General features: G+C 43.1%; 1 protein-coding gene across 1 annotated transcript in view; it reads left to right on the top strand.

The window, feature by feature from the left end:
- GPR158 (G protein-coupled receptor 158) overlaps positions 1–26,409 on the top strand; it is a 409,668-nt gene that overhangs the window by 314,492 nt on the left and 68,767 nt on the right. The window contains exon 6 of the mRNA XM_040434051.1: positions 1–110. Coding sequence (XP_040289985.1) covers positions 1–110 — 110 coding nt within the window. The remainder of the gene's footprint in view (positions 111–26,409) is intronic.

The raw sequence follows: 26,409 nt of genomic DNA, 5'->3' as shown, positions 1-26,409 counted from the left end.
GTGATTATTTTATACTTTGATCCAAGCACCTTTCGCTGCATTCTTCTTCGATGGGTTCGCCTTTTGGGATTTGCGATTGTCTACGGAACTGTGACATTAAAGTTATACAGGTATCATACTTTCTACTCAATATCCTAAACAATTAATTTATGGTATTTATACAGTATAATATTTCCTATTACTAGAAGCAGATATGTATAGATTTTACCGTTTCTCCTGTAGCTTTTTCTATTTTCTATTCACATGTATCATTCAAAAGGAGTCTGTCAAGTGCAAAAGCAGTTTCAAAGTAAGCAGACAACCATGTAGGTTAAGTGCCCTCAAGCATAACAATACATCTCATGTATAAATCTGGTCCTCTGATGCTTAATAATATTGAGCTTAGTTCTGAAAAATAAAAATAAAAATCGATTTAGTCGATTCGCCAAATTTCAACAAGAAATTAGTTTTGTTGTGAATTAATTAGTCACAAATTGCTATAAATTGGGTATACCCGTACGTCACAGTGGCTGAGGGAATGTATAGAGTGGGCTGCTTCATTGAGCCTGCTTCATACGTGGTGGGTGCCGGCTGTATCATACAGCAGACACCCGGCCACAATAACGGCGAATGGCGATTAGGGTGAATAGGACAAAGGATCAAAAGATCCCAGGTTCTAGCCACCTACGTGGGTTAAGAGTTTTCAGTGTAAAAAGTAAAAAAAAAAAAAAAAAACACCCTTTCCCAATTTTATATATAAACAAAAAGACATATTAGGTATCGCCTTGTTCGAAAATTTGTGAACTATTAAACTATTAGGCTGGTTTCACATGGGCGTTGCGGGAAAAGGTGTGGGTGCGTTGCAGGAACATGCACAATTTTTCCGCGCGAGTGCAAAATATTGTAATGCGTTTTGCACGCGCGTGAGAAAAAAATAAATCGGCATGTTTGGGGGTTGTGTAGATTGTATTATTTTCCCTTATAACATGGTTATAAGGGAAAATAATAGCATTCTTAATACAGAATGCATAGTACAATAGCTCATGTGCGTGAAAATCACCGCTCATGTGAACAGCCCCATAGAAATGAATGGGTCTGGATATAGTGCGGGTACAATGCGTTCACCTCACGCATTGCACCCGTGCGGAAAACTCGCCCGTGTGAAAGGGGCCTTAATAAAAAATTCATGTGCGCTGATCGCTGAAATGGAGAAAAATTTCAAATCACACACTTTAATTATTTTTTTATATGGCTATAGTTATGGAAAAGTTATGGCTATTGGAACGTTGGGAGTAAAAATGAAAATGAAAATATAAAAATTGGCACCGTACTATATGCTCTTAAAACAATACCAACAAAGAAGAACTTTCAAAAACGGACTGAGAATTTACGGTAAAAATATACACATTGAAATTGTAAATGGGTCTGTTCTTTAAAATGGAAAACTACTGAAAAAACAATTTTTTTTTTTAAAGGGTTTCTGTAATCAGAAAAATAGTTATGTAGCTGGCTGACATTAGCAATGTGCTAATGTCAGCAGAACATAACTGTATGACTTATATCTCCCTGCCTGCCGCCATTGGCACTAAATAATGACTTATAATATGCCAATGAGCCTCTAGGTGCTAGTGGTGTGTTGTTGCACCACCTAGAGGCTCCGTCCTCTCACCATTTGGCACACCCTTGTAAAGGTGATTGACATCCTCGGTCTCCTCCGTGCCCCGCAAATCCCGCGTCTGTGCTGTCCATTTTAGTATTAGGCGCAGGCGCAGTGAGTGAAGGATGCTCGCCTGCTGCGATCCTTCACTCACTGCGCCTAATACTAAAATGGACAGCACAGACGCGGGATTTGCGGGGCACGGAGGAGACCGAGGATGTCAATCACCTTTACAAGGGCGTGCCAAACGGTGAGAGGACGGAGCCTCTAGGTGCTGCAACAACACACCACTAGCACCTAGCAGCGAACACTGCGAACTGGCCATCACTGATGTTAATGAGTTTCATTAAGACTTTTTTTTTTTAAAGAGTCGCAAAAAAGTTTCAATCTCACTCCAGGAGGAGGGTGGAGTAGGAAAACTGGAAAAGATTCTCTAGAAAAAAGTGTTAGGTCTAAGAATAAGGCTCCATTCACACGTCCGCAACGTGTTTTGCGGATCCACGGAAAAACACGGAAAGCGGCAATGCCGTTCCACATTTTGCGGACCGCACATTGCCGGCACTAATAGAATATGCCTGTTCTTGTCCGCAATTGCGGACAAGAATAGGACATGTTCTATTTTTTTGCGGAACAGAAGTGCGGACCCGGAAGTGCGGATCCGCAAAATGCGGAACGAAATTGCGGACGTGTGAATGGAGCCCAAGACAAATTTATCAAGTAATATGAGACATTTGATAAATGTGGCATAAAGTACTCCAACGCAAACTCAAGCAAAACTGACTTTTCCCCTCATTATAAATCCCCCCTTGAGTATAAATTAACATGATGAACACCATTTTTATACATTACTCCTGTGCTGAGATATGATTAATCCTTAAATACAGCCAATTTCCGTCTTTTCATTCTCACTTTCCAACAGCCATAATTTATTTTTCCCTCTTATGAAGCCTTTGTTTCCATCTTAGTCAGTTGTCATATTTTTAACCCCTTAAAGACCGGGCCTATTTTCATTTTTGATTTTTCCTCCTCATGTTCCAAAAGCCATAACTTTTTATTTTTCCGTTCACATAGCTACAGGTGAAACTCGAAAAATTAGAATATCGTGCAAAAGTTCATTTATTTCAGTAATGCAAATTAAAAGGTGAAACTAATATATGAGATAGACTCATTACATGCAAAGCGAGATATTTCAAGCCTTTATTTGTTATAATTTTGATGATTATGGCTTACCGCTTATGAAACCCCAAAGTCACAATCTCAGAAAATTTGAATATTACATGAAATCAATAAAAAAAAAGGATGTTAAATAGAAAAATGTAGGACCTCTGAAAACTATAATCATGCATATGTACTCAGTACTTGGTTTGGGCCCCTTTTGCATCAATTACTGCCTCAGTGCGGCGTGGCATGGATGCTATCAGCCTGTGGCACTGGTGAGGTGTTATGGAAGACCAGGATGCTACAATAGCAGCCTTCAGCTCTTCTGCATTGTTTGGTCTCATGTCTCTCATCTTTCTCTTGGCAATGCCCCATGGATTCTCTATGGGGTTCAGGTCAGACGAGTTTTCTGGCCAATCAAGCACAGTAATCCTATGGTCATTGAAGCAGGTTTTGGTACTTTTGGCAGTGTGGGCAGGTGCCAAGTCCTGCTGGAAAAGGAAGCCACCATCTCCATAAAGCTCATCTGCGGAAGGAAGCATAAAGTGCTCCAAAATCTCCTGGTAGACGGCTGCGTTGACTTTGGACTTAATGAACCACAGTGGACCAACACCAACAGATGACATGGCTCCCCAAATCAACACAGACTGTGGAAACTTCACACTGGACTTCAAGCATCTTGCATTGTGCGCCTCTCCATTCTTCCTCCAGACTCTGGGTCCTTGGTTTCCAAATGAGATGCAAAAGTTGCTCTTATCAGAAAAGAGGACTTTGGACCACTGAGCAACAGACCAGTTCTTTTTCTTTTGCCCAGATAAGACACGTCTGACGTTGTTTGTTGTTCAGGAGAGGCTTGAGAAGAGGAATACGACATTTGAAGCCCATATCCAGGATCCGACTGTGTGTGGTGGATCTTGATGCACTAACTCCAGCCTCAGTCCACTCCTTGTGGAAGTCCCCAACACTTTCGAATGGCCTTTTCCTGACAATCCTCTCCAGGTTGCGGTCATCCCTGCTGCTTGTGCACCTTTCTCTTCCACACTTGTCCATTCCACTTTCTATTAATGTGCTTTGATACCGCACTTTGGAAATATCCAACTTCTTTTGCAAATACCTTTTGAGGCTTTCCCTCCTTAGGCCTCATGCACACGACAGTATTTTTTCACGGTCCGCAAAACGGGGTTCCGTTTTTCCGTGATCCGTGACCGTTTTTTCAGCTGTGGGTCTTCCTTGATTTTTGGAGGATCCACGGATATGAAAAAAAAAAGTCGTTTTGGTGTCCGCCTGGCCATGCGGAGCCAAACGGATCCGTCCTGAATTACAATGCAAGTCAATGGGGACGGATCCGTTTGACGTTGACACAATATGGTGCAATTTCAAACGGATCTGTCCCCCATTGACTTTCAATGTAAAGTCAGGAGTTAATATACCATAGGATTGGAGTTTTCTCCAATCCGATGGTATATTTTAACTTGAAGCGTCCCCATCACCATGGGAATGCCTCTATGTTAGAATATACCATCGGATTTGAATTAGATCGTGAAACTCAGATCCGACAGTATATTCTAACAGAGGCGTTCCCATGGTGATGGGGACGCTTCAAGTTAGAATATACTGAGAACTGTGTACATGACTGCCCCCTGCTGCACCCGATCTCTTACAGGGGGCTGTGATCCGCACAATTAACCCCTCAGGTGCTGCACCTGAAGGGGTTAACTGTGCATATCATAGCCCCCTATAAGAGATCAGGGGCTGCCAGGCAGCAGGGGGCAGACCCCCTTCCTCCCCAGTTTTAATTTCTTTGGTGGCCAGTGCGGCCTCCCTCCCTATGATGCTTCTAACTCTCCGCTGCCACCAATGATCGGGGGGGGGAGAGGGGAGGCTGCACACTGGCCACCAATGATATTAATACAATAGGGGGGGGGCCGGGGGGGGCGCACACTGGCCACCAATGATAATACAATAGAGGGAGGGAGCCGCACACTGTGCCACCAATGAAAATAATACAATAGAGGGAGGGAGGGGGGGCGGGGGGGCCGCACTGACCACCAATGAAATTAAAACTGGGGAGGGAGGGGGGTCTGCCCCCTGCTGCCTGGCAGCCCCTGATCTCTTATAGGGGGCTATGATATGCACAATTAACCCCTTCAGGTGCAGCACCTGAGGGGTTAATTGTGCGGATCACAGCCCCCTGTAAGAGATCGGGTGCTGCCAGGCAGCAGGGGGCAGTCATGTACACAGTTTTCAGTATATTCTAACTAGAAGTGTCCCCATCACCATGGGAATGCCTCTGTTAGAATATACTGTCGGATTTGAGTTTTCACGAAGTGAAAACTCAGCTCTGAAAAAAGGCTTTCATACAGACGGATCTTCGGATCCGTCTGTATGAAAGTAACCTACGGCCACGGATCAAGGATGCGGATGCCAATCTTGTGTGCATCCGTGTTCTTTCACGGACCCATTGACTTGAATGGGTCTGTGAACCGTTGTCCGTCAAAAAAATAGGACAGGTCATATTTTTTTGACGGATAGGAAACACGGATCACGGATGCGGCTGCAAAACGGTGCATTTTCCGATTTTCCCACGGACCCATTGCAAGTTAATGGGTCCGCAAAAAAAAAACGGAAAACGGCACAACGGCCACGGATGCACACAACGGTCGTGTGCATGAGGCCTTATGGAGGTGTCAGTGATGGTTTTCTGCACAACTGTCAGGTCAGAAGTCGCTGCCATGATTGTGATTTCTACCTAACTAGACTGAGAGACAATATAGGGTCCATTCACACGTCCGCAATTCTGTTTTGCGGAACGGAATTGCGGACCCATTAATTTTTATGTGGCCGCATGATGGGCTGCCCGGATCCGGAATTGCGGATTTACACTTCCGGGTCCGCAATTCCGTTCCCGAAAAAAATAGAACATGTCCTATTCTATGTCCGCAAGAATAGGCATTTTCTATTAAGTGCCGTCAATGTGCGGTCCGCAAAATGCGGAACGCACATTGCCGGTGTCCGTGTTTTGCGGATCCACAAAACACTTACGGACGTGTGAATGGACCCTAAAGGCTCAGGAACTCTTTGCAGGGGGTATGGATTAATTAGCTGACTAGAGTGTGACACTGAGCCTAGAATATTGAACCTTTTCACTATATTCTAATTTTCTGAGATTGTGACTTTGGGGTTTTATAAGTGGTAAGCCATAATCATCCAAATTATAACAAATAAAGGCTTGAAATATCTCGCTTTGCATGTGATGAGTCTCATATATTAGTTTCATGTTTTAGGTTGCATTACTGAAATAAACTAACTTTTGCACAATATTCTAATTTTTCGAGTTTCACCTGTATATGAGGGCTTATTTTTGGCGGGACAATATGCATTTTTTAATACCACCATTTAATTTACCATGTCTTGTATTAGAAAACGGGGAAAAATAAAATAAAAAACTGAATTCCACGAAGGATTTGGGGGTTTTTACATCACAGCGTTCACTATGCACTAAAAATGACCAGACGTTCTTATTCTGTGGCTCAATATGAATGCGACAATACCAAACTTGAACAATTTTTTTTTATTGTTTTACTACTTTAAAAAAAAAAAAAACCTTTAGAAAAATCCAAATTTTCTTTGCATCGCCATATTCTGACAGCCATAACTTTTTTATATTTTGCTCTACAGAGCTGTATAAGGGCTTGTTTTTTGCATAACGAACTGTAGTTTATTGATACAATTTTTTTAGCATATACGACGTTTTAATGACATTCAATTTTTTGGGGGGACAAAATGATAAAAAAATTGCAAATCGCGTGTTTTTCATTTTTATTTCTGTTACGGCGTTTACTGTACAGGATTTTTTTAAAATATTTTAATAGTTCAGACATTTTCAGACGCAGCGATACGCAATATGTTTATTATTTTAATGTTTATGTATTTTTATATGTGAAACCAACTTAATATATTAATGTTTTTTTTTACATTTGTTTAAACACTTTTTTTTCACTTTTTTTGTATAACTATTAGCCCCCATAGGGGCTTAGTACATGGGATCTTTTGATCCCCTCTCCTATTCACCCCAAGGCCTCCTGCACACGAACATGTGCGCCCCCTGGCCGAGCTGCGGCACGCAAATTGCGGGCCGCAATGCACGAACACCGACCGTGGGGGAGCTGCAGCAGATCGCGGACCCATTCACTTTAATGGGTCTGCCATCCGCCCATTCCGTTGGGTTCCGTTCCGTGCTTCCGTTCCACACCATTCCGCATCTCCGGATTTGCGGACCGATTCAAGTCAATGGGACCGCATCCGTGATGCGGAATGCACACGGAACGGTGCCAGTGTATTGTGAATCTGCATATGCAGTCATATTTGGCCAAAATATAAACCAATGTCTCATCCAGCATGGAGGGCAGAGTGCTGGATGTAGTGTGCGATCACATTTGCATTTTCCGTTTGTATATGTATTTCGCCATAGTGATCTGCACCTGCAGCAGGTTGTGCTGACCCAACCCCTTATTTTTTTCTTTGTAGTATATATTGGAGGCGTGGCGATCTCCTTGGAGTCATTGCACACCTGACCAGTTAATCTGTCCTTGAGGCTGGTTTTAAAGTCAGTATAAAACTGAGTCTGCTTGTATAGAACCTACTATTAGCCATCTGGCTCCAGGAGAAGTATATGGTGGGTTCAGCATGCATGTTGGTACTTGCATCCCTGGATCCGATGAAAGCTGTAATGGCACCGGACGGGGTTACAAGCAAAGTGTACTTGGCTTGCATGCTGACCTGCATTCCCTGGATTTTGTGTGGCTGTCATGGCCAAACATGCGATTTTTCTCACGCGCGTGCAAATGCATTACAATGTTTTGCACTCGCGTGGAAAAATCGCGGGTGTTCCCGCAACGCACCCGCACATTTTCCCGCAACGCCCGTGTGAAAGAGGCCTAAAGGCTCATGCACACGACCGTTGTAGTTTTGCAGTCTGTTTTTAACGGTTCCGTTATATTTTTTTTCTGTTTTGTGGCCGCATCAGTTATGTTTTATGCCACAAAACATATCCGTATGTGACCTTTTTTTGCGGATCGCAAGCAGAATGTTTGTTAGCATTACTGTAATGTACTGTAACAGTAAACTCATGGGCAAAGTGGGCATGGATCCACAAAATACGGATGACATATGGATGTGTTCCGTATGCATTCCGTATTTTTTGCGGACCCATTGACTTGAATGGAGCCACGGACCATGATTTGCGGACAATAATAGGACATACACTACTTTTTTGTGAAATGGCCAATTGGACATACGGCAACGGAATGCAAACGGATTCATTTCCATTGATTTTTGCGGACCCATTGAAGTGAATGGTTCCGTATACGGTCAGCAAAAAACGGAATGGACACGGAAAGAAAATACATTTGTGTGCACGAGCCCTAACATTGTGCATTTTTACGGACATTTACCATGTGAGATAAATAAAGATATTTAAAGACATAGCAATACCAATTATGTTCATTTTATATATATTTTTTTTTACATTATAAAGGAATGGGGGGGGGGGTTCAAACTTTTAATATTTGGGTTTTATTTTTACATTTTTAAAAATGTCTTTTTTAAACTTTATTTTGTAGGGAACTTGAACATGCAACTGGCTGATCGATGGTTCGATAGTATGAAAGTACTGCAGTGTACTGTGCTTTTACCATTATCCTGTTACACCCTACATCTGGCAGGGTGTAATATGAGTTATACATCTCTAACTACCATGAAAACCGATTTTCACCCCTGAAATTTTGTCATATGGGGGCAGCAAAAAGAGGTCAGATGAAGCCACCTCACTCTGTCTTACTGCTCAGATGTCACAGGTGATGTTAGGGAGTCCGGTCACCATCGCTGCCTGCTATTGGCTGCTGGATGTTTTGATTGGGGGAGATGCAGCAGCGACCGGAGGGAGGCGGGTGCCAGGGACCGGATAAATATCTATAGGTGGGGCCCAGGCATTGGGGAGGGGGTATTTCTAGTATTGGATAACCCCTTTAAGGGTGCACTACAGGTGTAGCATCATCTCTTTCCTTCAATTTTGTCAGTTATATACGCACATTTGGTTATGTTTTTGGAATGCGCAGAAAGGACATGATATAATCAAAAATTCAGAGTCCATCTGTTATGAAACTTTAAGTTTGGGGCTTAAACCATGAATTATATCTCAGCATAGATGGAAATAAATTATGGCTTTCACATTTTAATGTATCCATATTTTGTCTCCTAAGTCTCTTAATATCTATAAAGGGTATGTTCTATCATTCAGAAGAGCAAGCTTTGGCAGTCATGTTTTCCTCCTGCTATCATTCTATGATTTTTTTATGTAATTAGTGTAGTGCTTCCTCACTACTTTCCTCTTGGCTGTCCTATTTGGCAGCAAAGTTGTCATCTGCTCTATGACAGACTCAACAAACCTCAAGGGTTTACAGTCTGTTCTCAGGTCAATGCATGTTTCTTTACGTAATATTTTCCATAATACTGTATTTGCTTTTTCTACTCTAGTTAGACCCCAAATCTTATGCAGATTTTTTTTTACTATGTCTTTATAGTATCAGAACTCCATTTTGCAAGTACATAGTTAGATGAGCGAAGTTTTCAAAAATTAGATTTGCCAGCTTCGCCGAACTTCGTCAAGAAATTCTATTAGTTACTAATTACTTTGTCACAAATCACTTTTCATTGTATGGAGCGGGCGCAATGATGGTGGCTGTTACTGATGATGTCACCATGCACAGCGAGCGTGATCACGTGGTGATGTCTTCACGCTCGCCGCAGGTCCTTTGGAAGGTTTTCTTCAATCAAGATGGGAGCGGATGGCCTTGCAACAAGGAGGAATTTATCATAAGGGTAGCTTTTGAAGTCAGTTTTTGCTTGATTTTGTGTTCATGTACTTTGCATAAAATTTATAAAATCCCACAACTGGCTTTATGAATTTGGCACCTCTTTAGCTCCCCCTAGTGGTTTCTGCAGGCAATAAAATTTTTAAAAATAACTGAGGATTTAATTGAACAAAATGCTCGTTCATCAGATGAAAGAATTTTTGGAGTGGACACCACAATCATCGTTTGTGGGCAGCTATCATGCTGTGTAAACAGTGATCTGCTGTCTAGAAACAATTAATTTGTATGAGGGCAAGTGACAGCAGCAACCATAGCTCATCCTCATACGGTAGAGGTGATCACTGCATGTCATCACAGCTCTTCACCTCCATTAACGAGCAGACAATTATCAGATAGGAATGTTTCCTTCCCTATAATTGTCTGCTATTTGGCACAGTGCAAATGTGCCTTCAGGGTAAGGCCACACATTCAGATTTCCTGATGCAGTTTTGGAAGCCAAAACCATGAGTGAATTCAAAAGAGAGAAGTTGTCTTTCATGCTTTCCATCCTTTTATGACCCACTGTTCCCGGCTTCCAAAACTGCAACAGGAAACCTGACCATGTGGCTGTCTGCGCACCATTAAGATCAGTGTCACGATGCATTCATTCTCATCAGTCAAGGTTAAAGAGACCCTTAAAGAGGTTGTCTCACTTCAGCAAATAGCATTTATCATGTAGAGGAAGTTAACCCTTTCAAGACCAAGCCATTTTTCACCTTTGTGTCCACGTCTAATTTTGCAAATCGGACATGTGTCACTTTATGTGCTATAAATTTTGCAATGCTTTTATTTATCTAAGCCATTCTGAGAATGTTTTCTCGTGACACATTGTACTTCATGATAGTCATAAATGTGAGTCTATATTTCACCTTTATTTATGAAAAAATCCCAAATTTACCAAAAAAAAAAAAGTTTGAAAAATTTGGAATTTTTATTTATTTATTTCTCAGATTTTAAAATAGAAAGTGGAAAGTGATACCTCATAAAATATTTAGTACTTGACATTCCCCATATGTCTACTTTATGTTGGCATCATTTTGTAAATGTCATTTTAATTTTTTAGGACGTTAGAAGGCTTACAAATTTTAAGAATTGCTTCTAAAATTCTAAGAAAATTTCTAAAACTCTTTTTAAAGGACCAGTTCAGGTCTGAAGTCACTTTGTGGGGCTTACTTTGTGGAAACCCCCCATAAATGACCTCATTGCAGAAACTACACCCCTCAAGTTACTCAAAACGGATTTTACAAACTTTGTTAACCCTTTAGGTGTTCCACAATAATTAATGGAAAATGGAGATGAAATTTCAAAATTTCACTTTTTTGGCAGATTTTCCATTTTAATCCATTTTTTTTCTTTAACACATAGAGGGTTAACAGCCAAACAAAACTTAATATTTATTACCCAGATTCTGCAGTTTACAAAAACACCCCACATGTGGTCATAAACTGATGTAAGGGCACACTGCAGGGCGCAGAAGAAAAGGAGTGCCATATGGTTTTTGGAAGGCAGATTTTACTGGACTGGTTTTTAGATGCCATGTCCCATTTGAAGCCCCCCAGTAGAAACTCCCAAAAAGTGACCCCATTTCGGAAACTAGTGGATAAGGAGCCAGTTTTATTGGTACGATTTTGGGGTACATATGATTTTTAATTGCTCTATATTACGTTTTTTGTGAGGCAAGGTAACAAAAAAATGGCCGTTTTGGCACCATTTTTATTTTTTACAAGATTCATCTGAAAGGGTAGATCATGTGCTATTATAGAGCAGGTTGTTACGGACGCAATGATATAAAATATGTCTACTTTGTTTGTTTCAGTTTTACATAAAAGCATTTTTTATTGGTACCATTTTTGGGTACATATGATTTTTTTTATCATTCATTATTACACTTTATGGGGCAAGGTGACCAAAAAAAATTGGTTGTTTTGGAAGTTTTTATTTATTTATTTTTACAGCGTTCACCTGAGGGGTTACTGTAGGTCGTGTGACATTTTTATAGAGCAGATCGTTACAGATGTGGCAATACTAAGATGTATACTTTCTTATTTATTTATTTAAGTTTTACACAATAGCATTTTTGAAACAAAAAAAAATTATGTTTTAGTGTCTCTATAGTTTGAGGGATGGCTTTGACAGTTTCTTTTTTATGGTGTTTAACGGATGGGGTGGATCCTGTGATATATTTATAGAGAAGGTCATTATGGACGCGGTGATACCTAATGTGTAGTTTTTTGTTTGTTTTTCATCTCTTCTAAATGAGCGGATATAGGAAAAGGCAATTAGATTTTTAATTTACATTTTATTTTTATTTTTTTTACTTTTTCACTCTTAGATCTTGAAGATCCAGTGGGGCTTATGGCTGTACTATACTTTGCAATGCTCTTGCATTGCAAAGTATAGTACTATCAGATTTCCTGATAGGTGGCAACACCTTTGCAAAGTGTCCGATTGCCATGGCAATTGCGTGGCAGCCCGATGGTAGAGAGAGGGAGCCTCCTCACTCTGTTAACCCCATGGATGCCGCTGCCGCAGCATCTAAGGGGTTATAGCAGAGTGTCAGCATACAGCTGACACTCGCTGCTGATGGCGGCAGTTCCGTTACTCCACCATCAAATACAGCAGGGGGACTGCATCAGCAGCAGGGGGCAGACTACATGGATGGGGGCAGGAGGGGACAGATGCCGTCAAGGACAGCGCCTGGCCGGCAAAGAGGCAAGGCTCACGAGGGGTTGAAGGCAGGGCGCACCGAGGTTGGGGGCAAAAATCGATGCAGGGAGCACAAATGGGGTGCACGGAGGACACACACCCTGATTTCAGGCTCCCTTCTGCAGAGTGCAGATCAGAGCCTGGAACAGGTACTTTTACACTGCCGCGATTTGATTGGTTAGTCTGCACAGACTAATCAATCGGATCAATCGCCACTCTGATTGGTCCCTTGCTGGCACTACTTGTCATTGACAGCAGCAGGGCTAGGGCAGAAGCTTTAATCCAAGCTTTTTGCAGCGCTTGGATTAAAGAGCTGCCATGACGTTTATACACTTGCTATCTGCAAATAGCACGTATATAGCCGTATGGCAGTTGGGAAGGGGTTAATACAAGCCACTTACTAATATATTGCTATTATCCATATTGCTTCCTTTGCTGGCTGGATTCATTTTTCCAAGCAAGTAGAAGGGATCCACAGCACTTAAGTAGCCCTCAATATGGGTGTGGGGGGAGAAAGGAAAAGAACCTCCTTTGTGGGTGTATTTAACCAAGAATCCGTAATTGCGACAGTGTGTATTATAAATGTATATTTAAGACACATAACTTACATAACAGTGTGTCTTACATAACAGTGGGTTCCACGTGGTTCACAGTAACTTCCGATATCAGCACAAGATGTGCTGGTGTCCAGTGTTCAGAAGCAGGGACTACTCAGACGAGCGCACGTACTCGTGCAAGAATGAGAGCGCGATGTGTTAACTGGAGAGGAGTGAATTTCTAAAAAATTCGGATCCTGTCAGTTCGCCTAATTTTCTGAAAACATTTGATTCGATCCAAATTAATTCATGGCGAATCTAGTTAAAAAAAAACATCTATTTCCTGGCTGCAGAGAGCCTGTATAGTGGTGTAGAACACTGCCTTGCAGCAACACGCATAATGTGTCTGCTGCGATAGTAAAACAATACTGTGAGTCAGTATTACATGCAGATGACAAGCGTCGCTCTTAGAATCACTGCACATTTCACTTCTTTGGACAGTTACGGTGCCAAAACTGACCAAATAACTCAATGTTAGCGTCAGGTATAAAAAAACGTGCAGAGGCCCAAGATCCTACTATAGCGTGAAAGTGGAGCCCCCCCAGACAGAGTGGAGAGGGTGTCAGCAGTAAGTTTGTGTTGACGTCACTGATTATTTTGCCCTTCCTCTGATCTGTCAGAATAATAAACCCCCAAAAAACGGATCCTGTCTAAGCATTTGCCTTCACTCTGTCAGTAATCCATAAGTATTGCTAATGCCCAAAAAAAATAAACAGGAGTGGAACTATAACAGATGACACATGATTGGAATATTTGCATGTCTTCTGTGTTTTGTACCTACTCCTGCTCTCTGGACAGTCGTCAAACCTTGAGAGGCTTGTGTTAATGAGCTCACGGCGTACCATGTATCTGGCAAAGTCATTCATATCTGGTCTCTCACTCCTTGGTGTCAAAGGAACCCCTTGGGTGTAAAAGTTCTCTGGTGATGTAGGGTGAGGTTTACCAGGGTAAAATGATGTTGCATGAGCGTTTAACTGTGGTGTAGTCTCTAAGGCTTGTGCTGGCTTTGGCTTGAGCTGCGGCTTATTACCGGAAGTCACCTTGTTGATGACATGAGTTGATCCGGTTTGCTGCATAGATGTACTTGCGTTGTAGACTTAAAGAGGCTCAGGCATATAGAGCTGAGAGGTCTCTGCGTTGAGAGTCAGAACAGTGTTTTTAGTAGGAGGTACAGGAGATGACTCTAAATCTTTGCAGCTGTTATGCTTTAGAACGTATTCACTGGTGCGTTCAGTTGGATCTTCCAGTTCTGCTGGGATAAGGCAGTCTGAATTAGTATTTTGTCCCATTGCTTGTTCAAGGACTTTTAGCCTTGCTAGGGAAGCTGCTTCCTCCGCTTCCATTTGCAGAATCTTTATTTGTGAATCTGACTCTGCTTGGAGAGCTTTGCTTTGAGCTTCCATCTCAGCTTGATAAGCTGCCATTTGAGCTTCCATCTATGCTTGTTGAGCTGCCCTTTGAGCTTCCATCTCTGCTAGTTGAGCTGCCCTTTGAGCTCCCATCTCTGCTTGCTTTCTGGTAAAGGAGCTTTGTGCCTCTTTTGATTCGGCATCAGCGTGGGCCTCAATTAACTTGTCACTTAATGTTGATCTTCTGGAATGAGAGGATATGGAAGAAAGTGCAGTGTGCTTGGTCGTGGTGGATCTGTGAGATCTGGTCTCCTGCAGTTGAGTAATGCAGAGTTCTGCCTTAAACTTAGAATTTTGCACTGCAAGATCCCTTTGTTGGTTCAGTGCATCTGTCCTGGTCAGTTCTGCTGAAGAATCCTGTATATTAGAGTCCTGCAATAAGGCTGAGTATTTTGCAGACAGCTGCTGATAGCGTACATACACAGCAAATAGGTGATTTATAGAGTCTCTTATTTCAGCTGGTTGATCATTAGAGTGTGACAAAACTGACATGCAGTGTGAGGTTCTGTCCCAGAGGTCTGACAGATTACTGGAGAACTCATCTCTAGTGGCTTGATAGTTTTCTTGGAGTTTCTGTGTTGGTTTTATTGTATATTTGGGTCTTACACTCTGTTTGGTAATATCTGCAGAATCTGCTTCCTGTACGTCTGCCGGTTCAGAGGCATGATGTATCTGCGTTGGTTCAGCCATAAAAGAATGTTCAGAGCTTTGTCTAGTCATTTTTTACGGTTTAGCGAAAAAAAAATTGTACTGTCTCTTTAAGAAGACGAACAGCGAAAAATGGTACTGTCTCTTTAAGAAGACGAACAGCGGCTTAGACAGGTGAGGTAACACAGTGCAATGTAGAGAAACAGCTTTGAACATTCACTTGAAGTGCAGTAAGCTTGTGCGACCATGTGCTTTCACAAGATGGCGGATGGCACTGAGCTTGATTGCAGATTAGGCACACACATATACACAGCAGGCTGTAGGAATTCTATGCATCTTTTGACTTTTCTGACTCCGATTGTTGTAATAGTGATTTATCCCTAGTGAGACCTCTATGCCTGGCCTGTATGAGCAGATATAATCACTGCGGACAATCCTTATCAGATAGCTTGAACTCACCAACACCGAGTTTATCCATGTAAGTTGCTTTATTCTGTAAGCCAGATAACAGAGTACAGCAGAACAGATGGATTCCGCTATTGTGCGGTCAAAAGATGATGCTTTTGTAAGCTTACATGAGAATACATGTGTACCTGTGCAAATCCCTGGGGCAGTATGAAGAAACAGGAAGTGAGGTACACAGAAGAAGGGGTGGAGCAATGAAATGAATGACATATATCACGAACAGAAAAACAAGTTCAATACCAAAAATGTCCACTAGATGGGAGCATATAACCAAATATAGAATATATCATATGAATGGTTCAATGAATTAAACTATATAACTTTTAACTGCATAGCAGCACACAGGTCATTATTTAAATGCCAGCAACCGATGGACTATAAATGTGCGATGTCCCTCCATACATACAAAAAATGTATACATCTGCTCACTATTAGTGATGGACGAACATCGGCAAGAACGGTTCGTGAACGCGCAGTTCGTGAACAAAATTTTGCGAACTGCGTGTTCGTGGCGGGCCCCATTGACTTTAATGGCAGGCAAACCTGAAAGACCTTCAGGTCATATTTGCAGCCACCAAATACTTACTAGTAGTGCACAAATAGTCCCACATCATGGACAGTGACATACCAGAGGGGGATCAATGGCAAAAATTCCCACAAAAAATATATATTTTAATCAGGGACCATTTTTATGCGTCTTAACCCCTTAAGGACTCAGCCCTATTTCACCTTAAGGACTTGGCCATTTTTTGCAAATCTGACCAGTGTCACTTTAAGTGCGGATAACTTTAAAACGCTTTGACTTATCCAGGCCGTTCTGACATTGTTTTTTCGTCACATATTGTACTTCATGACACTGCTAAAATTGGGTCAAAAAAGTTATTTTTTTTGCATAAAAAAATACCATATTTACCAAAAAATTTGAAAAATTTGCAAATTTCAAAGTTTCAGTTTCTCTACTTCTGTAATACATAGTAATACCCCCAACATTTGTGATGACTTTACATTCCCCATATGTCTACTTCATGTTTGTAGCATTTTGGGAATTATATTTAATTTTTTGGGGATGTTACAAGGCTTAGAAGTTTAGAAGCAAATCTTGAAATTTTTCTGAAATTTACAAAAACCCAATTTTTAGGGACCACTACAGGTCTGAAGTCACTTTGCGAGGCTTACATAATAGAAACCGCCCAAAAATGACCCCATTCTATAAACTACACCCCTCAAGGTATTCAAAACTGATTTTACCAACCTCGTTAACCCTTTAGGTGTTGCACAAGAGTTATTGGCAAATGGGGATGAAATTTGCGAATTTCATTTTTTTGCATAATTTTCAGTTTTAACCCATTTTTTCCACTAACAAAGCAAGGGTTAACAGCCAAACAAGACTGTATCTTTATTGGCCTGACTCTGCCGTTTACAGAAACACCCTATATGTGGCTGTAAACTACTGTACGGGCACACAGTAGGGCGTAGAGGGAAAGGTGCGCCGTATAATTTTTGGAAGCCAGATTTTGCTGGACTGGTTTTTTGACACCATGTCCCATTTGAAGCCCCCCTGATGCACCCCTAGAGTAGAAACTCCATAAAAGTGACCCCATCTAAGAAACTACACCCCTCAAGGTATTCAAAACTGATTTTACAAACTTTGTTAACCCTTTAGGTGTTGCACAAGATTTAATGGAAAATAGAGATACAATTTCAAAATTTCACTTTTTTGGCAGATTTTCCATTTTAATATTTTTTTTCCAGTTACAAAGCAAGGGTTAACAGCCAAACAAAACTCATTATTTATGGCCCTGATTCTTTAGTTCACAGAAACACCCCATATGTGGTCATAAACCGCTGTACAGGCACACGGCAGGGCGCAGAAGGAAAGGAATGCCATACGGTTTTTGGAAGGCAGATTTTGCTGGACTGGTTTTTTGACACCATGTCCCATTTGAAGCCCCCCTGAGGCACCCCTAGAGTAGAAACTCCAAAAAAGTGATCCCATTTTGGACACTACGGGATAGGGTGGCAGTTTTGTTGGTACTAGTTTAGGGTACATATGATTTTTGGTTGCTCTATATTACACTTTTTTTGTGCGGCAAGGTAACAAGAAATAGATTTTTGGGCACTTTTTTTTTTGTTATTTACAACATTCATCTGACAGGTTAGATCATGTGGTCATTTTATAGAGCAGGTTGTCACGGACACGGCGATACCTAATATGTATACAATTTTTTACAATGATTTCATTTTTAAAACAAAAAAATGTTTTAGTGTCTCCATAGTCTAAGAGCCATAGTTTTTTCAGTTTTTGGGCGATTATCTTAAGTAGGGTCTAATTTTTCCGGGATGAGATGACGGTTTGATTGGCACTATTTTGGGGTGCATATGACTTTTTGATTGCCTGCTATTACACTTTTTGTGACGTAAGATGACAAAAAATTGCTTTTTTTACACAGTTTTTATTTTTATTTTTTTACGGTGGTCACCTGAGGGGTTAGGTCATGTGATATTTTTATAGAGCCGGTCGATACGGACGCGTCGATACCTAATATGTATACTTTTTTTTATTTATTTAAGTTTTACACAATGATTTCATTTTTGAAACAAAAAAAATAATGTTTTAGTGTTTCCATAGTCTAAGAGCCATAGTTTTTTCAATTTTTGGGCGATTATCTTGGGTAGGGTATGATTTTTGCGGGATGAGATGACGGTTTGATTGGTACTATTTTGGCGTACATGGGACTTTTTTGATTACTTTTATTACCTTTTTTGGGAAGTAAGGTGGGCAAAATTTATATTTTCTCATAGTTTTTATTTTTTTATTTTTATGGCGTTCACCGTGCGGGAAAAGTAACATGACCGTTTTATAGATCAGGTCGTTACAGACGCGGCGATACCTAATTTGTGTAGTGTATTATTATTTTTTTATTCAGTGATAAATGTGTTTTTTTTAATCTTAACTTTTTTCACTTTTTTTTTACATTTTTTTGATCCAGACCCACTTTGTTCTTGAAGATCCAGTGGGTCTGATGTCTGTATAATACAGTACAGTACAATATATATTGTACTGTACTGTATTTTACTTACACTTTGTCTGAACAGATCTCTGCCTTTAGCACAGATCTGTTCAGCACCATGGACAGCAGGATGCCTGAGACGGCGTCCTGTTGCCATGGGAACCTTCCCCGTCTGCTCAATAGTTGTCAGAACTTCGCAGACGGGGAAGGGTAAGGACGGGGCTGTCGGGGGGCTGTCTGGGGGCTCTCTCCCTCTCCCATCGGGGGGCTGCAAAGGCTCCCTGAGCTGTTAACCTTTTCCATACAGCGGTCCGTACGGACCACTGTATGGAAAGGGTTAAACGGCTGACATCGCATCACCGATGTCAGCCGTTTATACCAGGGTGTCAGCAATGTGCTGGCACCCTGGTATACCCACTAGACGCCAACGATTATTCAAGGGGAGGCGGGCGGGGGATCGCGATCCCGCCTGCCGCACCGCCCGCCTCCCGCACCTCCCGCACCGCCTGCGACACCCCCCCCTGCACCACCCGCCCACATAATATCATTCAGGGGTGCAGGGGGGGTTAATAAAACTTTATTTTGGGCATTTAAAAGTTTGATCCCCGCGGTCAGAGAAAAGCACAGCAAACCGCAGGTCTGAATTGACCTGCGGTTTTCTGCGATCGTCGATACGGGGGGTCAAATGACCCCCCCTGCGTTGTTACGGGATGCCGGCTGAATGATTTCAGCCGGCATCCCGTTCCGATTAACCCCCGCGGCGCTAGTATCGGGAATTAAAGCCATGACGTACCGGTACGTCATGGGTCCTTAAGGATTCGGGACCCATGCCGTACCGGTACGTCCTAAGTCCTTAAGGGGTTAAAGGGAAACTCTCAAAAATGTGCCCTGCTGGAGCCTAGAAATTTTTTCTTTTAGGCCACGGGAGTACAGGCACCAAATATTAGGCATTCACCTGACAAAAAAGAACAAGTGATTATGTGGCTGGAGGTATATTAGACGGTCAGTGGATAACAATTTTACTGTAGGCCAGTACAGGCCTCAAAAATTAGGCATTCACTTGACAGAAAAGAACAAGTGATTATGTGGCTGGAGGTACATTAGGCGGTCACTGGATACAAATTTTACTGTAGGCCACTGGAATAGAGGCCCCAAAAATTAGGCATTCACCTGACAGAAAAGAACTTGTGATTATGTGGCTGGAGGTACATTAGGCGGTCAATGGCTAATAATTTTACTGTAGGCCAGTACAGGCCCCAAAAATTAGGCATTCACCTGACAGAAAAGTACAAGTGATGATGTGGCTGGAGGTACATTAGGCAGTCACTGGATACAAATTTTACTGTAGGCCACTGGAGTAGAGGCCCCAAAAATTAGGCATTCACCTGACAGAAAAGAACTTGTGATTATGTGGCTGGTGGTACATTAGGCGGTCAATGGCTAATAATTTTACTGTAGGCCACTGGAGTAGAGGCCCCAAAAATTAGGCTTTCCCCTGACAGAAAAGGCCTTTTATGGCGCTGTATACACATAAGAGTACTTTCACACTAGCGTCGCTGGATTCCGGTAGGCAGTTCCGTAGCTCGGGCAATCTGTATACAAACGGGTACCATTTTTGGACGGATCTGGATGCGGATCGGTCTCACAAATGTATTGCAATACCGGATCTGTCTCTCCGGTTGTCATCCGTAAAAACGGATCCGGAATTTATCTTTTTCACATTTTTAAAGGACTGCGCATGCGCAGATCGCGAAACTAGATCCGTTTTTCAGGAACACTTAGGGATTAATGCTTTTCAATGTAAAATAATGCCAGACCCGGCATTCCGGGAAGTGTTCTGGAATTTTGGACGGACAAAATACCGCATCATGCTGCAGTATTTTCTCCGTCCAAAAACCAAACAGTGACTGAACTGAAGACATCCTGATGCATACTGAATGGATTGCTCTCCATTCAGAATGCATTAGGATAAAACTGATACATTTTTTTTCCGGTATTGAGCCCCTAGGATGGAACGCAATACCAGAAAAGAAAACTGCTAGTGTGAAAGTAACCTAAGACAAAGACCATTCTTTGTTCTGGGTTGTGGCGGATATGTGTGGGCTGGCATGAGGAAATTCAATTACACGTGGTTGTCACAGGTGTTGAATTCCTCCGAGATCCATGCCTCATTCATTTTTAGAAATGTGAGGTAGTCCACACTGTCGTGAGCTAGGCGAGTGCGCTTATCGGTTATGATTCCCCTGCTGCGCTGAAGGTCCTTTCGGACAGGACACTCGACAAGGGGCAAGCCAAGAGTTCCATGGCAAATTGTGCCAGCTCTGGCCACAGGTCAAGCATGCACACCCAGTAGTCCAGGGGTTCCTCGCTTCTCAGAGCCTCCACATCAGCCGTTTACCCGATGTAGTCGGACACCTGTCGGTCTAGGCGTTCCCTGAGGCTGGATCCAGAGGGCGGCTGTCGATGGGTTGGCTGCAAGAATGATCTCATATCTGAAGTGACCAACACATCTTCAAACCGCCCTCTTCTTGCAGGCGCGGTAGGATTGGTACCTGCACCTGTTTCGCTGTGGGTGGAAATTCCTCTGCCAGTGCACGCAACAGTAGAATGCAGCATCTCTCGCAGCAAGGCCTGGAAATGCTGCATTCTGACAACCCTCTGTGATGCTGGTAACATGTCCGCCATTTTGTGTTTGTATCGGGGGTCTAAGTACGTTGCCACCCAGTACTGGTCCTTGCCCTTTATGCTTTTTATACAGGGGTCCCTCTTCAAACACTGGAGCATGAAGGCCCCCATTTGCACTAAATTGGAAGCGGTGGATCGCCCTTGCTCCTGCTCATCGCCCAGGAGAATTTTGTCCTCGGTCTCCTCCCCCCAGCCACGGACAACACTAGGGATCCCCGAAAAGTTTAAAGTCCCCCTCAAAGCCTGCTCTTCTTGCTCCTCCTCCTCCTCCCCCCAGACACCATCCTCCTCTGACTCCTCTTCAGACTCCTGAAGAATAGAAGTCTTAGATGGAGTAGACCCCCCTGGGAATTCATTCAGCATTGCGACTTCCTCATCTTCCAGCTCCTGCTCCTCGACAGCTTGATCAATGACATGAGGCAATGCCCAGAAAGAAGGCATAAGGTACGATGTCACTCATGGCTTCCTGGCTGCGACTGACCAGTTTGTTCATCTCATCAAATGGCCACAGAAGTCTGCATGCGTCGCGCATGAGCAGCCACTGGAGCGGTGAAAAAAAACCAAGCTACCCAGAACCAGTCCTGCCACAGAGTTTGTACAGGTAGTCGTTAACGGCACATTTCTGCTGGAGCAGCCTATCGATCATATAGAAGGTGGAGTTCCAGCACGTCGGGCAGTCACAAATCAGACTTCTGACGGGCAAGTGGTGTCGCCACTGAACGTCAGCAAGGCGAGTCATAGCCGTGTAAGATCTTCTAAAATGGCCTGCCGCAAGACATCCTGGACCCTGGGGTATTTGGCAACGAATCGCTGCACGATTAAGGTCGGGACGTGTGTCATTTTGCCATGTTTCGGCATGCTCAGCAGATTGGCACAGTTGTCGCACACCACTTTACCAACTGTCAAATTGAGCGGGGTTAGCCACTGATAGGCCTGTGACCGCAGAGCTGAAAGGAGTGCAGGATCGGTGTGGCTCTTGGCTTCCAGGCACAACAGCCGCAGCACAGCATGGCAACGTGTCACCTGGCACGTCAAATAGATTCTGGGGAGCTTGGGGGGTGCAGTGGAAGAGGCGGTAGCAATGGAAAAGGAGGAGTCAGCCGAGGAGGAGACGGAGGATGGAGTAGGAGAAGAAGAGGCAGGCCTGCATGCAATCTGTGGTGGTAACACCAAATCCACACGGGTTACATGCTTGACACAAGTCAGAAGGTTCACCCAGTGGGCAATAAAAGTTATGTACCTTTCCTGCCCGTGTTTGCTAGACCGCGTGTCTGTGGTCAGATGTATCTTGGCGCCGACACTGTGTGCCAGAGATACATTCACTTGCCGCTGAACATGGCCATATAGCTCAGGGATGCCCTACTGGGAGAAATATTTCCTTCCGGTGTGCCAATGGCAACAAATTTTCTAAAGGCCTCAGAGTCCACCAGTTTATATGGCAGTAGTTGGCGGGCTAGCAGTTCTGACAAGCCAGCGGTCAGCCATTGGGCAAGAGGGTTATCCAGCGTCATCAACTTTTTACGCTCAAACATTTGGGCCACAGAGGCCTGCCTTTTGCCAGATGAACGCGACGACGGCACGGTGGAAGGTGGAGTGGAGGACAAATGGGAGGAGAGAGGAGAAGTAGAAGAGTCAGGACGTGGAGCACCGGGAGTGTGGCTTTGTGGGTTCTGACGGTGTTGCTCCTACTGGGTTCGGTAATGGGAGGCCAGGTGCCTTCTTAAGGCGGTCATCCCTAGGTGAGTGTTGGGCTTACCGCGACTTAGGCTACTTTCACACTGGCGTTTCTGGGTCCGCTTATGAGATCCGTTTCAGGGCTCTCTCAAGCGGCCAAAAACGGATCAGTTTAGCCCCAATGCATTCTGAATAGATAAGGATCCATTCAGAATGCATCAGTTTGCCTTCGTTCAGCCTCCATTCCGCTCTGGAGGCGGACACCAAAATGCTGCTTGCAGCGTTTTGATGTCCGCCTGACAATGCGGAGCCAAACGGATCTGTCCTGACTCAGGCTACTTTCACACCTGCGTTAGGTGCGGATCCGTCTGGTATCTGCACAGACGGATCTGCACCTATAAATGCAAACGATGGTATCCGTTCTGCATCACTTATTAAAAAAAATATATATAGTCTAAGTGTAAGTCAAACGGATCTGTCCTGACTTACATTGAAAGTCAATGGGGGACGGATCCGTTTACAATTGCACCATATTTTTGTCAATGTAAACAGATCCGTCCCCATTGACTTACATTGTAAGTCAGGACGGATCCGTTTGGCTCTGCATCGCCAGGCGGACACCAAAACGTTGCAAGCAGTGTTTTGGTGTCCACCTCCAGAGCGGAATGGAGGCGGAACGGAGCCAAACTGATGCATTCTGAGCGGATCCGAATCCATTCAGAATACATTGGGGCTAAACTGATCCGTTTGGGGCCGCTTGTGAGAGCCTTGAAACGGATCTCACAGGCAGACCCAGAAATGACAGTGTGAAAGTAGCCTTACAATGTAAGTCAATGGGGACGGATCCGTTTTCACTGACACAATATGGTGCAATTGAAAACGGATCTGCCTCCCATTGACTTTCAGTGTAAGTCTAAACGGATCCGTTTTTTTTTTGTTCATGGTAATGCAAACGGATCCGTTCTGAATGGATACAAGCATTTGCAGGTGTGATAGTAGCCTTATGCGTTGACAAAGCTTTCTACCCCCTATCTGCTGCTCTGTCTCTCCCTCAGAACTCCCATCCTCTTCCTCTCTTGTGGGCACCCACGTGACATTCATCGATACATCATCATCGTCATTTTCACCACCACTGACATTAGAGATCTCGGAGTAGGCAGCAACGGCGGGGACCTCCCTCCTTGGGCTGATCTGGGTTCTGTCGTCAGACCGCTGGGTGATGGCCGTTGTTACCTCCTCTTCCTGATCCGATGCCAAGAATGGCTGTGCATCGGTAAGGTCTGGGAATGGAATGGAAAATAATTCCTCTGACTAAAGTGGAGGGGCTATGGTGGTGGTGGTATCTTTGGGGGTGCACACAGCAGAGAGTGAGGAGGGTGCAGATACAGAGGATGAGGAGGGTGCAGAAGCGAAAGACTAAGTGAGCCACTCAATCATCTCTGGTGCGTCCTTTGACGTAATCGCACGCACCTTCTCCAACTTCCCACTTAGGCTCCGACCTGTTGCACCTGCCCGACCCCTACCACCCCTGCGGAAAGGTCTGCCTCTTACTCTGCCTGTCATTTTCAATATGACCCTGTGACAAAGTCCCTATAGAAGAGCAGTATTTGTGGAAGCAGGGATATTGCAGGCCTAAATCAATATTTGGTGGAAGCTGGTATATCAAACCCCTTAATAAATATTTGGTGGAAGCCAGTGTATTTCAGGCCTCAATCTATATTTGGTGGAAGCCGGTATATCAATCCCCTCTATCAGTATTTTGTGGAAACAGTTATATAGAACACCTTAATGAATATTTGCTGGAAGCCGGTAAATCAAACCCCTTAATCAATATTTAGTGGAAGCCCGTGTATCGCAGGCCTCAATCTATATTTGGTGGAAGCCGGTATATCAATCCCCTCTATCAGTATTTTGTGGAAACAGTTATATAGAACCCCTTAATGAGTATTTGCTGGAAGCTGGTATATCAAGCCCCTAATCAATATTTGGTGGAAGCTGTTGTATCGCAGGCCTCAATCAATATTTGGTCGAAGCCGATATATCAATCCCCTCTATCAGTATTTTGTGGAAACAGGTATATAGAACCCCTTAATGAGTATTTGCTTGAAGCTGGTATATCAAACCACTTAATCAATATTTGGTGGAAGCTGGTATATCAATCCCCATTATCAGTATTTTGTGGAAACAGGTATATAGAACCACTTAATGAGTATTTAACTGGTTTATCAAACCCCTAATCAATATTTGGTGGAAGCCGGTGTATCGCAGTCCTCAATCTATATTTGGTGGAAGCTGGTATATCAATCCCCATAATCAATATTTTGTGGAAACAGGTATATCGCACCTCTTAATTCATTTTTTTTTTTTGGGGGGGGGGGGCAACAGGTATATCACACCAGTTGCAATTAGTTTTTCCATTAGAGTTTGTCCCTCTATCTAGCTGCAGTATCTCAGCAGAACCGCACACAACTGCTGCACAATACAAATGCACTATAATATACTTTCTATGTTAGAAAGTATATTATAGGTATATCACACCTCTCAATAAGTTTTTTTTTTGGGGCAACAGGTATATAACACCAGTTGCAATTCGTTTTTCCATTAGAGTTTGTCCCTCTATATAGCTGCAGTATCTCAGCAGAACCACACACAACTGCTGCACAATACAAATGCACTATAATATACTTTCTATGTTAGAAGGTATATTATAGGTATATCACTCCCCTCAATCAGTTTTTTTTTTGGGGGGGGGGGGGGGGGCAACAGGTATATAACACCAGTTGCAATTAGTTATTCCTATAGCGTTTGTCCCTCTATCTAGCTGCGGTATCTCAGCAGAACCGCACACAACTGCTGCACAATACAAATGCACTATAATATACTTTCTTAGAAAGTATATTATAAGTATATCACACCTCTAAGTATGTCACACCTATTGATAGCACACCTATCCCAGTCCTTAAAAGGACTTTTGTGGCCCTATTAGCTAGCGTTTGGTGTCCCTAACAGTCTGTCCCTGCACCACACAGAAACCTCTCCCTACACTGGCAAAAAACTGAATGTAAAATGGCTGCCAGATCGGGTTTAATTATATGGTATGGGGTGTGTCCATGTGCTGAAACATCTCAATTGGCTGTCCTGTCCCACCTGATGGATGTGTCATGGGTCAAAGTTTGACACAATGCAAAAGAATATAGCGCCGGCGGACATCGCCATATGTTTGCATGTTCGGCAAACCGCGAGAGAGCAAAGTTCTCCGTGAAACAACCACTGAGCGAACAGCAAGGCCATCTCTAGTGCAGATGGATGAGGTGTGTCTGCACAGTCTGATGAACGTAATTGACATACTATGAAAAGGGTTGGTTGGGAGGAACCTTGATTGTACGTGGAATCACATCTGCAAAGACACAAGAAGGGGGGGATTAAGGAAAGATTAAAATACACAACAATAATATTGTTGGGCCAATTGCATAAGAAAATACTATACAAAAAATATACAAAAATGCACAA

This window comes from Bufo bufo, chromosome 5, assembly GCF_905171765.1.
Source record: "Bufo bufo chromosome 5, aBufBuf1.1, whole genome shotgun sequence".
In the NCBI taxonomy this organism is placed as follows: domain Eukaryota; kingdom Metazoa; phylum Chordata; class Amphibia; order Anura; family Bufonidae; genus Bufo; species Bufo bufo.
This window is presented reverse-complemented; position numbering and strand designations above follow the sequence as displayed.